Source organism: Uncinocarpus reesii, genomic scaffold (genome assembly GCF_000003515.1).
Source record: "Uncinocarpus reesii 1704 scaffold_1 genomic scaffold, whole genome shotgun sequence".
NCBI classification, from domain to species: Eukaryota; Fungi; Ascomycota; class Eurotiomycetes; order Onygenales; family Onygenaceae; genus Uncinocarpus; species Uncinocarpus reesii.
The window spans coordinates 4,153,712-4,168,052 of NW_003052500.1; the positions used below are offsets into that span (position 1 = coordinate 4,153,712).

Consider the following 14,341-nt stretch of genomic DNA (forward strand, 5'->3'; position numbering starts at 1 on the left):
ATACTAGCTTTTCCCGTATTGCCATCCCGCATCATCAGCTAAGTGAAGCTTGGTTTTGAAGTTGATCTTCCATCGCCGCTTCATGAACTCCTCTCGACATTCTGTGCTGCAGGCTAGTGCTCGATGCATTGAAAGAGCCTAACTTCGACGAAGCATATTTGAAAGCGAATAGCGTTGGCCTCGAGTCGTTGCGACAGCTAACGCAGATACCAAAGATTTGGCGTTTCGGATGAGGTTTGCTTGACTGCCTGGGATGGCGGAGAGTTTACATTAATGGCGAGCAAGATAGACGATAACTACATGCGGAGTAAACCGTACAATAAGATGAATGATTTGATAGGCTTTGCCTTCCAACGAAAGCTAGCGCCATCCGTGAATTGAACTTGCGTAGCAGGTAGCTACAAAGCCACCAGATTCTAACCATAGGACGCGAATCCAACGGTGAATACTGCTGAAAGCCCATACGTTGTTGGCGACTAACTAGACCAACAACGCCTAGCAAATGAGAAGCCCAGACATCATGAAGTATCGGTTTATGATCAAGGGATCGTGCAGAGCCAAGGGACCAGGGAATCAATTGCCGACAGTTGGAAAAATAACTTGGATGGGGCTAGCGGTGGTCATCAGGCCATGCGCAGGGATATCAATATCAGTCGAATCCAAGTGCTCCGTATGGACAACGGGACATAGCCTGGGGGCGTACTATTATCAATAGTGCCCCGTCAGACGAAGGCAGCGAAGGGAATGCCAAAATAAAAGCTGATTCAACCGGGTCTCTTCGTTGAAACATTTCACGCCTCCTGGGTCGGCTCTGATGTCTATGCTGGCATCCAATGCAATAGGGGCGAAAGCCATTAGAAAGTACCCTTACAGAAACATCGCTGCTTATTAGTCGGTTAGTTATGTGGCAGGGCTTGGATTCAATTATCGTCGTCTTTCCAGTCACTAATATAACTATATCGTAGTCCACCTTGAGGCCGCTCAGCATTGGCAGCAACAATTGAGGCGGTGAGCAGCAGCTATAGGGATCTTCTTTGGGTTACCGGTCAACTCCTCGGCATTCTTGTTTTTTTTTTCAACGGTCGCATGCCATGTGTCTTTTTGAGAAGAAGACGATCGGGGCAGCGAGCTAATCGGCATCATTCAACCGGTGTGGATGCGGCCACCAAAGCCTAATATTCAAGACGATCTGGAGCCCCTTGACCGAGACGCGTTGAACGAAGCGGATAGTGGTCTGATTGGGTGCCCTGATGGGATCTCTGAAGTCAAGCGAAGCATGATGAAACTGGCAAAGCGAACTGGCAGTCGATCATGAGGAATCCGACTCAGATCAATGACGGCAACGGCGTGCATTTCCGAGATCCCACTGTGTGATTCTGACCTGTTTAAACGCACTGGAAGAGACCAGGGCTCACCGCTCCTTGTTCAGATTGATACCAAGCTGCCAATGGATAGAACATGCCCTCTTTATGATCACAGGGTTCGAATATTCGGCTTTCTCCGCGGTTAGTCACGAATATCCCAATTCAGCTTGTAATCTGCGAAGCTGGTTCTCTTGATTGGGCTGGCGAGTCTATCTGCGGGCTTGCAAGCCAGAATATCCACTGCAGCTAACCATGGATCAAGGAGCTGGAGAACTCATAGCGATGATCCGGAGTTGATCTCTGCAAACGAAGGACTCTGGAAATAGATTTGGGCGGGAGCCAGGATCGGCAATTCATTCCCTTGCAAGCTGAGACTGCAGTGCGGCAGGGCATAACAGTGCTAGTTATATAGTTATTCTCCATCCCGGACAGCCCGTGGGCCGCGCCACGATGCACTCTGCTCTCTCTTCCAGCTGGATGCTGCTTGTCTGCTCACTCTGCTGCGCCCGCTAAACTGCGATAACTAACTAGTTAACTACTGGCGGCAAAGGCAAAGCAGCTTAAGGTTCGAACCCCTGTTGACCGCTGGTTGCATTGATGCCATCATCTTGCAGCAACGGAGAGGAGAGAAAAAAAAAAAAAATAGAAAAGGAGGACGGGGTGACGGACAGTACAAATCAGCAACAGAGCCCGCTGCAGGAACCATTGGGCTGGTTCGGTTTGACAGAAAGGTATTCAGTTCGCTATTTCGAGTTGATGTTACTTTTTAAGCATCGGTTGCTGACCGTGGAAAAGGGACAATCGCAGCATCGTATCCTCAGTTGATTCCCCTCACGCTACACCGTCAGCCCTCATATGGCACGTCCGCGTCCAAAGCTCTCTCTTTGGACACGCATCCGTCGCTTCTTCTACCTCTTCAGCAGCCCGCTCAAGCTCCGCGCCAGCATTGACCGATTGCGCGCCCACCACAGACACCCCTACCTCGCCCTTCTCCGCCTCTTCCTCCCTCTCCCGACATGGCACTTCCCCATACCACCGTCTCTTTCCATCCACGAACTATGGGGTAATCCTGCCCTCATGCGCGCCCGACGCGGCGACATCCACAACCTCTGGAGCATCCCGCTCTGGAGCGCGCGCGACACCCCACTCCGTTCCCTCTACCGCCTCTACGAATGCATGGCGTCCGGCGATTACATCCCTATAGGCACGGAGACGGAATACTTCTGGTATCATTCGCGCTGGACTCTCGAGAATATTCCCGATCCGCAGGATCCTGACCCTATGCGGTACGCGATCCTTGCCTGTCTGGCGGAGGAGCTGGTGCACGCCTTCAATTGGCGGTTGGGCCTAGGGATGAGGCGGGACGGGAGACATTTGTACCGTGAGAGGGACGAGGATCCATACCCGCCATATGATCCGGAGACTGTGGCGCCGTGGACGAAGAATGTTCCCCCGATCGATCCGCACTGGACGGTTGACTTGCCTTCTGACGTCGTGGATGCGGCAGGCAGATTGGTGCTGGAGGATGGGGGAGTGAACGAGACATTTGCCAAGCGGAATATCGTGACGAATGTGGGATGGCTATATACGATATAAACCTTTTCTTTTCTCTTCCCCGGGAGCTGCATTTTCGTTCCTTCTGCTTCATTTATCCAGGAGTTATTGTGCGTCCGGTTGATACCCGATCCTTTCCAGTGGTTGCTGGATGGGTCTCCTACATAGATCTCTTTGAAAGGCATTGCTGTATATATGCCAGGTGCTATTGCATTTATTGCGTTGCTGTCGTGCATCTAAGCTACGTTTCGTTTTCCCATTGCAAAGAGGCTCGATGGGAGTTTGGAGAGGAGGATGGTGTCGAATTGACTCGTTTATCAACATTGAATTTGCATTGTCCATCTTTTAAACAGTCGCTCGAACCCCTGCCAAAATCCATCACGAGGCGCCATGAGCCCATATCTCAACAAGCGTAAAGCTTGCGATATAATCAGGGGTGTATCCTGTGCCCTACAGCAAACCCAATCCCGGAACTTTTAAGCTGGAAAGAAGGCCAAAAGACGGGTGAGCTTTCACTTACTGCTTGGATCGAGTCGATTTTATTCACAACTCGACTGCCTTGTTCAATATAGCCCTGTCTGCCACCCCGTTCGTCGTCGTGACAAGGTCCCATGCGCGCTCCAAATGGTTCGCTCGACACGAAAGCCCTAGACTTGGTTTTACAGTCAGGGCGAAACTTGATATACCCCGGCTGTTCCCAGAATGCAAGGAGAGATCATTGGAACCATTCCCATCACTTCTGAGCTACAGGCTTAAATCATTATGCGGCCAGTCGTTTTTCTCCCTTTTGCCTTTTGCGCGTTGATCCAGGCGCCAGTTGTCTTGTCATCCCGTGAAGTGAGTGATTCCGGCAAGGTATGGCTACACGCATGTGACTAGCTCACGGTGGCCATGTGTTCACAAACAATAGGGAGACGATATCTGTCGGGGAAGTGGCGTATGCGAGGGTATCAAAGTGAAGAAAAGCTACCCCCAAAGTATGAGAATATCTGGCCATCCAAATATGAGCAATGAATACTGATCTTTGCAACAGGGGAAAGTCATGTGGGCCTGCCCTGCAAGCAAATCAACGAAAGCTGCAGTGGAGGATTCGAAGCGTATGAGATGTCCCCGTTTACCTGTGACATGTCGCAATACTTAACGCCAATACAGAGATGATGACCGCCCAGGCGCCAGGCAATGCTGCGTCCGACGTAAAAGCTATCGTCTCGAACGGCGCAACTCCTGTTCATCTCCCGAGAAAAACAGCTGCACTTTTTACAAGGATTGCCTCGAGAAAGTGGTACAATGCGGCCTCAGCGGCTACCCTCTCGCCTATGGCCAACATTACTGCCAAAAGTTTGCCGAAGTCCGTGGCAAGTTCACCCGCTTGGGCAAGGTCTGGCTCACAGAGACCATGTACTGTTTGCAAAAAAAACTCGTACCTCATGCCACGGGAAGGAAGAGGACTAGTTGCATTGAACTCAGGGAATATGCCTTTGCGACACACCCAACTTGCTATATTAGGAGTGGAGTGTGCGAGCTTCCACCGCCAGATTGGATCATCATTGTTAGCACCGTGGGTTTAAAGGAGCTGTTTGGTAGCAAGGAAGCGTTGATTGCGGTGCTCGAGACTGCAGATGGCTGTATGGACTTTTATCTCTGGCTGATCAAGCACAAGCAATTGGAATAAGGCAAGTCAACACAAGAATTGAATGAAATGAGAAATACAGGACATAATCTTTATCGATTTTCACTGGAATCCAAATACCATGCTATGAACCGCTTAATGCAATCGTCAGAATCCCTCACGCCCTTAAACAGACTGCGCTCTCTAAACCGGGAGTATTTTGTTTGAAGATGAGCAAAAAAACCAGAGTAGCCTATTGGAATATCTTCTCGTTAAAAGTCTGTTGGTACTCTGCCTCGACCCGACTCATGGTCGTATCATCCGGAAGCACGTCGAACGTATTCAAATTCATGCCCGCGATATAATTCTTGTCCAACGGCCCTCCATTTTTATCCCTTAGATGCTTTAACATGGCAATCGCATCATGCATATCGTGACTGGTCTTCCGGCCCCGGTCCGTATGGTGAATCCTCCTCAGCTTCCTCTCCAACGCCCACTCCATGGGCGCGGCCAGAACGCACAGATTGACACCCTGCCACAGAACGATATTCTGCTCTTCAGCCTTGCGAAAGAGATGCACTCTCGAGCTCCGCGTCACGAACAGGGCCATATCCTCATTGATCCAATTCTTGTTCCAGTGCAGAATCTGCGCGACTTTCTCCATGGCTCCGTGCAGCGGTCGTTTTATCTCCTCGTCGTGGGCCCATTCGGGGTCAAGCAGGTAGTCGATATCGTCTGTGCTTTCTCGGCTCTTGAGGTAAGACACGGCCCACGAAACCTCCCGCCGTGATGAGTTTGATGGGCGCAAACGCGGTGAGAATGGGGTCTTTTCCCATCTCTACGTCGAGTTTCTCCAGGCCTATGTAGCATGTTGAGCAGTTGGGTCATTGCTTTCCCTCCCCCCTATTCCGTGTCTTCTACTTGCTGGGAATTGGAATGGAAACACGAAACCAAAGGAGAACAACAAGGTGTGAGGTGCAGGAGAATAAGCAACGAAAAGTATGACTCGCAAGCCAAGATGAACTGGCTACGAACCTTGCTGGAACTCCTCCGCGTTCAACATCTTCCTGCCGGCGTCCGAGTCCGCCATGGCTTCTGTACTTTCAGCTCAGTCTGGCTGAGGTTCTTATATCACACGCACACACACACACTCTCTCTCTCTCTATCTTTCTCTTTCCCCCCTAGTCCAACTCTGTGGCGTTAGAAGAATGTCGGAACACAGTGACCTAGTTAAGTATCCCCAAACCTAGATCTACGTACAGAAGAGTATACACCTGGGGAGAGTCAGAGGACAGAAAGGAAAGGGGTATCACTAACTCCTAAGCAAACCTAAACAAGACAAAGAAATGCGAGTAGAAAGACTCCAAAAGAAAACAGAAACGGAGGGAAAAATGCCTCCCACCCGCCGAGCAACAGCCAACACATGCACTCGCTTCAAGTCACAAATGGCTGAACACGAAGTATCAAACCCACTGCCGATCGTATGGTTTAGGTTCGGGTATGGAGACTCTGTTGACACGCCACACGAATAAGCAAGAAATGACAGGCAGGCTCCAACCGTTCCTCTTCGGATATTCCAGGCGCACGGCGGGGGAGAGCACGACTCTGATCTGGCTGGCTGCTACCAAATCTAAAAAAGGCCGTGGTTGGGTTGACCAGCAGAGAAGACAATTGGGCTGCAGCTGCAGAATAAAATTGGATAATTGGCGGCGATGCCAGTATCTCTGATGTGATCCGAGCAGACTGGGAGACGCGATTAAAATCCCGGAAAAAGCGGGATGACGAAGGAATTTCCTGAATATGGCTGCCCACTGCTTGTTCGAAAAGACGGATATTCTCTCGCTCGTTATGCCTTCAAGGATACGGGAAGATGGGCTCTGCGGTGCTGGTCACTTCGTACCGGTGCTGGGAATAACCATGTGTTGATCTCGGCTGATCTGATATGACAAGACAAAAGTGGGGAGGATATTGGCAAGGACAATGAAAAAGAGTTCCATTCAGCATCAGGCACAACGGGCCCTTCTCGCGCCCTTCTTCGAGTGTTGCTGGACGAGCGAGGGAGAAACGGCGACAAAAAAAAAAAAGAAAACATCGCGATACACGCCAAAACCCCACTTTCAACGGCTTTTCTCGCGGCGTGCGGGATTGCGTCATTTCCGGGGCTGGACAGCCGATCTCGCCGGCAGGCAGTATAACCCCTAGATATGCGATGCTTTTCTACATGCTGAACGGACTAATAGAATACATGGCTAAAGCAAACTTCAATTCTTCTTCACACTCTTGTCCGGGAACCCAAAGTCGATCCCAAATGGCGGATAGACATATCGCGTGAACCCATTCTTCGCCACCGACTCTTCCGTGAATTTTGCGATTGTCGCCATGTCAGCTTCATCTAGCTGGATGAGATGGTGGTTTGCCTCAATGCGCGATGGCGTGACGGATTTTGGCACTACGCAAGACCCGCGGGCGGCTACAAGAGACGGAATCCATGTTGGTTAGCAGTTGAAGTAGAATCGAAGCAGGCAAGAAAATGAGGTCGCATACTGTGCCAGCTCAATAGTACCGTCGAGGGCGAAACGCCTTTTCTCTTCGCAACTTCAACCACCGCCTCGCTCGCCATCAATGGGCCGCCTGTACTCCCTAACGGACTAAATCCGGTAACAATGATCCCCTTCTCCTTGCAGAAATCAACAATCTCCTGTTGCGGTAGCAGCGGGTGGTTCTCAATCTGGTTCACCGCGGGTACAACTGAGACATGGGAAACTAGATCTCGAAGGTAACGAAGGCTGTAGTTGGACACGCCAATTGCCTTCACTTTCCCCGACCCGAGGAGCTTCTCCATGTCCTTGTAGGTGTCGATGTGGGAGCGTGACCAGTCAATGTCTCGTGAACCGTCAGGAAGCGTAGGGAATAGGGGGTGGTTTCCTGAGGACACTGGTGAGCTCAGTTGGAAGATAAATAAACGGCTGAAAGACCTACCGTTCGGATTCATCGGTGCAGGCCAGTGCATCAGAAGCAGATCCACGTAGTCCAATCCTAGATTCTTCAGGCTCGCTTCTAAGCCTTCTTTTACCTTCCTATGATACGTATTCCACAGCTTCGTTGTGACGAATATCTCTTCTCGCCTGACTATTCCTTCCTTGAGAGCCTGCCCTATCCCCTCGCCAACTTCTGCTTCATTTTGGTAGCAGAGTGCCGCATCAATATGTCTGTATCCAACCCTGAGCGCATGGTAAACCGCCGTTTGAACCTGGCCTGGAGGGGATTGCCAGGTCCCTATACAGTTCTAGTTTAGTTTTCGATTTGCCAAATCCAAGCAATAAGCTACCAAACAAAGTCTTCCTCACCTAATCCAAGGGCTGGAATCTCTGCGCCCGTGTTCAATCGAAACCGGATATCAGTGATCGTAGACATGGTGGACGTTGAAGCTTCTTCCCCAGGTAACGACCCTCACAAGTTAGAAAGAATAGGGCCAGAAGGAGAAACGCAAGATACAAGGAAAGAAAAGGAAAAGGAAATGAAAAAAACGGCGTCTCTTAAAAAGGATCAACTGACGAGAAGCACCGTGTTTCTTTGTCTTCACGGCAAGTCCCGCTGTCTCTCGTGGCACCGCTTCACCCCGCCAGAGTACCACAGGACGGTTGGCATCTGGCGATGACGCCTGAGATGCGGTCGGCAATTGACCATCCATGGATACGAGCTTCGTCGGCTCTGGCTTCATGGTCGAGACTTCTTTCGGAAACCTTGTTGGCTTTGGCCCTTTGGGGGAGCAGACTGGTTGCTGGCGCGAAATGGGTTCGTTGAGAGATTCGATGTCGCGACTGTTGAAGGATCTCACGAATAACGAATCTCACTAACGCGGCCCGGATTGAAATCGAAGCGATGACTTACAGCTGTCTCGTGCTTCCATGTGTATGAGATGGTGATACAATGTTCTACGGTTGTTCCAGACAGTGTTCTAAAGGAATGACTCGAAAAGAAAAAAAGAAAGGAGCCCAATTCGAAGCGTGTTTCCAAAACAGTGCATGAAGCAGACCATATATATAGAACGAAACCACATTTCGGCACTCGCGCCCTTTATTGACAAGAATGAAAATATATACCCGGCTCGACGGCAAGCTAACCGTCTGCGTTCCATAATATCGAAATGCATGAAATGCAAGGTCGCCGTGCACGCATCCCGGGAACCAGCACGGATGATCCGTATGTACAGTACATGCATCTACATATGCATATGCACCCGTGCGAGAAAAAGAAAATATATATATAAATTCTCAACGGCGAAGCCAGCATTGGCTTTTTACCAACGAAGGACCTTTTGTGGAAAGTATTCATCGATAAGCTCGAGATAATAAGGCTAAACTTCTCGTCAGTAAAACGCCATGCTAGCCTATGGACTACGTACTAACCTTGAGCTCCTCCACATCGGGGATATCGTCACTCTTACTATACAAGTCATACGGGTTAAAAGCGCGAACGGCTTCCAACATGTCTTGGTCATGCTCATCCATTAGCTCCGTATACCCGCCAGCAGAGTGCCACGGGTAAAATGAATGATAGCGGATCATTGCGAGCGCCTCGGGTGGAAGGGTGGATTGGTCCTTTACAACATGGTAAAGGTACTCATCGTGCCCCCATGAGAGCATCACATTATCCAAACCGATTCCCGGGGTAATATATTTCCATATTTCGTGCCATATATCTCATGGCCGTAATCTGGATTTTTCGCCAAAATGACCCTGAACCATAGATAATCCGGTCGTCGAATGCACATCCCACTGGAAAAGTATCCCCAACCACGTCCCACTGCCCTTCAGCGCCAAAGAAATAGAGAAGTTTTCCCAGGTCGTGGATGAGGCCTGTGAGCTGCATCCATCGGGGCTTTGCATCACGTCGAATTGCCTCTGCGGATTGGAGCAAATGTTCAATCTGAGAAAGCTCAGTGTCAGGGTCGGATTCGTCGATGAGCACGTTGAGTTTCTCTATCGCTTCCCAAACAGTCAATCTGGCGCGAGTCTTTGAGCGGAAATCATTTCGGGCTTTGAGATTGTATGCAACCGTTTGCTTGGTGTGCTGCTCATGATAGAATTCCCTGACTCTTTCGCAAGCTTCTTCGTACTGTCTAAACTGGGATCTATCTTTGTCTTTATCAAATTCGGATGGTGCATAAAGACTCCGTTCCCGGGCGAGCGCTTTGAATGCATTGACTTTATCAATTTCGTCACACAGTTCTTCTAGATATCGAGGCGCTGCCTTTTTATCCGCAGACACACTATCTATTGCTCCTGGAGTCATGTTGCCTACCTGAATAAAAAGAGGATGTGGTTGTGAGACCACAAGATAGGGGGCCTTTTCAGGGATTAGCAAAGGAGCATCAAGAATTGATCGAACAAGACAACAAGATCGCGGCCACTGTATGAGCAGTTCGAACTCGGCAGCAGGACAACATTGCGCGTTAAAATCATCGAAAGATGTCATGGCGTCATTCATTGGGTTCCTTGAAGCTTCAAGAATCGTAACGTGTGCAACACCTTGAAGCCAAAACTTGACCAAGATAGAAAGGCCCAGTGGCTGGACCATCATTCATGCCTGAATTGACCTGTCTGATGAATTGCCGTAGCCGACAAACCCGCACCCATAGTATTTCAAGACATGCCATCGTGATGCTTTTCGCATCGGTCCACGGGGGAAGCTTAAGTGACGATGATGCAAGAAGCAATACATCTCAGTCTTGGGATAGAAGCTGTGTATGTACATTGGCATCTGCTGCCGTGTGACAGGCTGCCAAGGTAAGACAATAACGACTTTGTAAGAAGCAGCCCCTCCGGTCGGTTTTTGAGCTGCACCGCTCGCGGAAGTTTCGGGGGAATTAACTTAAGCTGTCCCATTTGATGGTTATAGATGCTCAGGTCCCTATTGTTACTTAACGTTGCACTTCAATTTGTAACTAACTTTGCGCATCTCATGGCTGTAGTTGCATCGGGATCTCTGCATTTGTGATCTATGTTGAACTATTTGTCATGCCGTCAGGAATCGGTTTATCACAAGATAGTTATCTGTAGGTTATTGCAATAATATACACGGATTTGACGAAGAAAACTCACCTAGAATAAACAATTGAATATCCGGTTATCAGTGACTCTTAGGGAAGGCCATGGGATACATCTGTGTATTCATCCGGCGAAAGTGGCTATATCAACAGCCAAAATACGAGCAGTTGAAATAAATAATCTCTATCTGGCAGACAGAAGCCTCTGGTGAAATATTTAGCAAGCTCGCGAGGAAGGATTGTCTTCCCAATCCGCATAACCAACTGCATCAGCAATTCCCTAGCAGTTGGGCTACTAACATGAACTCGAATAGCAAATCAGTTTCGGATCTCGTCTTGCATATTCTTGAAGGGAATAATGTAAAACATACCTGGAATTGAACAATACTTTGACATAGCAGATGTGCTTGAATGGCTTGATGATATAGTCTCTTGTCACGTCACAATTGTAGGTTTCGTATCAAACATATGCCAAACTTTCAACTGGTTTGGTATCATCAATAACACTCTATTGGTACAAGTTGGTTCCAAAAAGGTACAGTTCATAAGCTCTCACAAGGTCTTCTGAGGCATGTAATCAAGGACTGGGGGATGAGCGGAGAGTGCAGAAAAAGCCTGGCAATGAGAATAAACAGAAGAAAAAGATATGTGCATTTTGCCCAAGAGTCTGAGATCTAAAGATTTCGCAAGGACATCAAAGAAAATTAAATCAGATGGATGGCCGTTTATTGTTTCCATCCAATAAATGAGGATATATAACCAGAGAGCAGGTGTAAAGTGTTTTGGACTTTGAAAGGCTGCATTTTCCCAGTTCGATGGGGTTAAAGTTGAATTTGGAGCCGCAAAAGCAGCTCGCATAGAGGTCACGCATCATTCTTCGGAATGCGTGAGAAGAGGTAACGGTCTGCATCAAATAAAAAGTTTGGGAGGCGCCCACCCTCCCCCGGAACGTCTAACGCCAATGCTATGCTCAAAACGCACAAGAATATCAGAAAATAGTTTAACAGGGTATTCGATTTGCGACCTGTTTCGTGGATTGGAGCTTCGAAAGGGATGAGGCTGGTAGGGTTCCCAGGGCATAGGATTGGATAACTCCGCCTGTTCTCCACGACTTTTGCGCCCGTCATCTGTCTTTGTACACTTTCGGGTTCCATCCTTCTCGCACTTCTTTGTCCATTTTTGCTTTCCGCTCTGCCTCTCTAACCTCCATTTCAATGCGTTCTCGAGCGCGGAGAATTTTGCTTTGTAGATAAAAGCTCCCGCCCTTCTTCGGATCGTTTAGGTCGAATAATTTTTTAAACCTCTCCATAGTCTGCTCCAAGTTGGCTTCCCCACCCTTCGGTGGCTTTACGTTCAGTATTTTGCAAGCTTCGTCAAGAGTCAAGCCCGACGAAGCGAACGTGTTCGATACCGAGGAGCCATTCTTTTGCGCATGAGATGCGTATTTGGAAGACGCCGACGCCTGCTTGTACGCCTCTGCAAATGCCCGGCCAAGGACCCGGCTCCCTGTAACGACAATCTGCGATATGATGCGGTGCGCCTATAAACAGGTCATGGTGAGTGCTTCAGAATACCAGCAATTGGGAAATGGCGATGCATACCATTGTGCTGTACCAGCAATTATGAAGCGTCTGCGAATCAACCCCACTGACTCCGACGTGAAAGGAATTGGAGCGGTTATCAACAACGAATTTGATTGCGAGGTTGCGGCAAAAGCGAAGATTCAGCACTCGAACTTTCTTTGAAATTTCGGGGAGTGCTTAGTCAGTTGCATCGCTTATCTAAGCACAGCTTCACATGTCAGCGACAGCTGGCAGGCACGTGACAGCTTGGTGGAATGACGCTGAGCATCAGATGGGAAGAGCTGGCTCATGATACTATCTGCTGCGAACTGATTCTGTTTCCAAAGCTGCCCTCTAGCCTTCTTTAGCTGCGGCGTGGTTTGCGAGTTGCTTACCCAGGATGAGCACGCCTGGGTCGGATGGTCAGATCTGTGTTGCATGGCAGCTATTGGTATGTGCCATCTCCTTCCGGAGCTTGCTTGCTTCCCCGCGCGGTGCCGTCGTCTAGAAAAGAGTAACACGGGGATTCTAACCATGCCAGTAGAAACACCGTGGATAGCTTCCATGTCCCCAAATTCTTACGCCCAACACGATGGGGCCGCAGGGGCGTCCCTTTCGAGGGAGTCCGTTCCGCCCACGATGGCTGCGTTCTCGCCGACAAGCATTTCCGGGTCCTCGTTAACCTCGAAGCAACGGTCCACTATAATTGTCCATAGAAAATCTCCGTTGCTAGTTGCAACTCCGCCGGCAGTCACTCGTGCCCTCGCATACTCACATCCGTTCTTGCTTCCCCTAAATCGGCTCCTCGGGTTGTTGTCATGGACAAGTGGAGACCCGTGGGAGAGCTTTCTTCTTGTGGCTGTGTTTTGGGCCATCGTTCTATACGGAGATGCCATTATGCTATGGGCCGGCCCAATCCTTGTGGTTGCAGGCCTAATATTGGGCATGTATTCACGACGATATTCGCCGCTGTCTTCAACAGGTTGACTGGGGAGAAACATGGACACCGGGAGAGGTACCTCGGAGACTGCTAGTCAACATCATAAAACGCTTGACGAGATCGTCGAATCCTTGAGAGAATTTACAATGAGGTGCAATGTTTTGCTAGAACCCTTGATTGAATTAACGGATTTCCTCTCCACTCAACGGACGGCCACCTCAGCCACAACTCGGCCAGCTCTGACTGCCCTCCTGACCCGGATATTACTGGTCACACCCGTCTGGATATTCCTGACACTGCCACCGTTTTACCTAATCACCACCCGCCGAGTTATCATTTCCGTGGGGACCGTCATTTTGACTTGGCACTCCAAACCAGCACGCATTTGCCGAGTTATACTTTGGCGGTCATTAACAGTTCGCCGAATATGCTCTATCATCACAGGACTTCAATTCTCTACCATTTTATCTAATAATGACAATCAGGACCCTAAAGTCTCGCCGGCATTTTCTTTCTTGCCTTTTCACCCATTCCGCTCTAAACCAAACCAACATGGAGCAGAGATATGCACCAAAAGAAGGCGCGCCGATTCACCCGGTGTGCGTTTCACATTTATCTTATATGAGAACCAGCGACGATGGCTTGGCATTGGATGGACGACTTCGCTTTTCGCCTACGAGCGCGCTGCTTGGACTGATGAACACTTGAATCCGGCACCTTCTAAAGATGAATTTGAGCTCCCTGAAGTCCAAGGCGGCAACTCAAGGTGGCGTTGGGTTTCTGGCAGTGAATGGCGCATTGATAGGGTGGATCAAAGCAGCAAGAAGCCTATCAAAAATGGTAGAAACGAGGCGGGCGACGATGGTGGCTGGATATACTATGACAACAAGGTATGGCGCCCATGGGTGTTCAGAATGCAATTTTAAGTGAAGTATACGAATCCTAACTTCGATGGCAGTGGAACGATGGCCGTCGTGGCCAAGATAACTGGAACCGGTATACTAGACGTCGCAAGTGGTGCCGTGATGCTGAACTCGTGGAGATAACTCCAAGCACAGAAGCCACTCCACCGCCCTCACCTCCTCCAGGGAAAGCAACTGATTCGAATTGCGTGACCACTAGTCGCAACGAAGGCGAAGAAAACAACACGCCAGATCCAGAGAATAAAGCTGGAGCGAAACAGCGTAAAAGACGCTGGTTTGGCAGCACCAACGACGTCTCGAGCCCATTTCTTCGTCTCCATCTATTCCAATCGATATTCCT

At 49.3% G+C, this 14,341-nt stretch overlaps 7 protein-coding genes across 7 annotated transcripts; 3 read left to right on the forward strand and 4 right to left on the reverse strand.

The window, feature by feature from the left end:
• Positions 1-2,219: 2,219 nt before the first annotated feature.
• On the forward strand, positions 2,220-2,960 carry UREG_01611 (uncharacterized protein; the record flags this gene model as incomplete). The annotated part of the gene is made up of 1 exon (XM_002542049.1): positions 2,220-2,960. The coding sequence occupies one exon, from the start codon at positions 2,220-2,222 to the stop codon at positions 2,958-2,960; it is 741 nt and encodes a 246-aa protein (XP_002542095.1).
• Positions 2,961-3,680: 720 nt separating this feature from the next.
• On the forward strand, positions 3,681-4,590 carry UREG_01612 (uncharacterized protein; the record flags this gene model as incomplete). Its single annotated transcript, XM_002542050.1, has 4 exons — positions 3,681-3,773; positions 3,952-4,015; positions 4,071-4,296; positions 4,425-4,590. 4 exons carry the CDS (start codon positions 3,681-3,683, stop codon positions 4,588-4,590), a joined length of 549 nt encoding a protein of 182 aa, XP_002542096.1.
• A 190-nt stretch (positions 4,591-4,780) lies between these two features.
• On the reverse strand, positions 4,781-5,191 carry UREG_01613 (uncharacterized protein; the record flags this gene model as incomplete). Its single annotated transcript, XM_002542051.1, has 1 exon — positions 4,781-5,191. One exon carries the CDS (start codon positions 5,189-5,191, stop codon positions 4,781-4,783), a length of 411 nt encoding a protein of 136 aa, XP_002542097.1.
• A 1,597-nt stretch (positions 5,192-6,788) lies between these two features.
• Positions 6,789-7,941, reverse strand: UREG_01614 (uncharacterized protein; the record flags this gene model as incomplete). The annotated part of the gene is made up of 3 exons (XM_002542052.1): positions 6,789-6,919; positions 7,072-7,803; positions 7,875-7,941. 3 exons carry the CDS (start codon positions 7,939-7,941, stop codon positions 6,789-6,791), a joined length of 930 nt encoding a protein of 309 aa, XP_002542098.1.
• An 886-nt stretch (positions 7,942-8,827) lies between these two features.
• On the reverse strand, positions 8,828-9,822 carry UREG_01615 (inositol oxygenase 1; the record flags this gene model as incomplete). The annotated part of the gene is made up of 3 exons (XM_002542053.1): positions 8,828-8,884; positions 8,937-9,128; positions 9,307-9,822. The coding sequence occupies 3 exons, from the start codon at positions 9,820-9,822 to the stop codon at positions 8,828-8,830; spliced, it is 765 nt and encodes a 254-aa protein (XP_002542099.1).
• A 1,877-nt stretch (positions 9,823-11,699) lies between these two features.
• On the reverse strand, positions 11,700-13,034 carry UREG_01616 (mitochondrial import inner membrane translocase subunit tim-16; the record flags this gene model as incomplete). Its single annotated transcript, XM_002542054.1, has 5 exons — positions 11,700-12,116; positions 12,178-12,315; positions 12,534-12,567; positions 12,721-12,838; positions 12,914-13,034. The coding sequence occupies 5 exons, from the start codon at positions 13,032-13,034 to the stop codon at positions 11,700-11,702; spliced, it is 828 nt and encodes a 275-aa protein (XP_002542100.1).
• Positions 13,035-13,137: 103 nt separating this feature from the next.
• Positions 13,138-14,124, forward strand: UREG_01617 (uncharacterized protein; the record flags this gene model as incomplete). Its single annotated transcript, XM_002542055.1, has 2 exons — positions 13,138-13,968; positions 14,011-14,124. 2 exons carry the CDS (start codon positions 13,138-13,140, stop codon positions 14,122-14,124), a joined length of 945 nt encoding a protein of 314 aa, XP_002542101.1.
• Between the last annotated feature and the right edge of the window lie 217 nt (positions 14,125-14,341).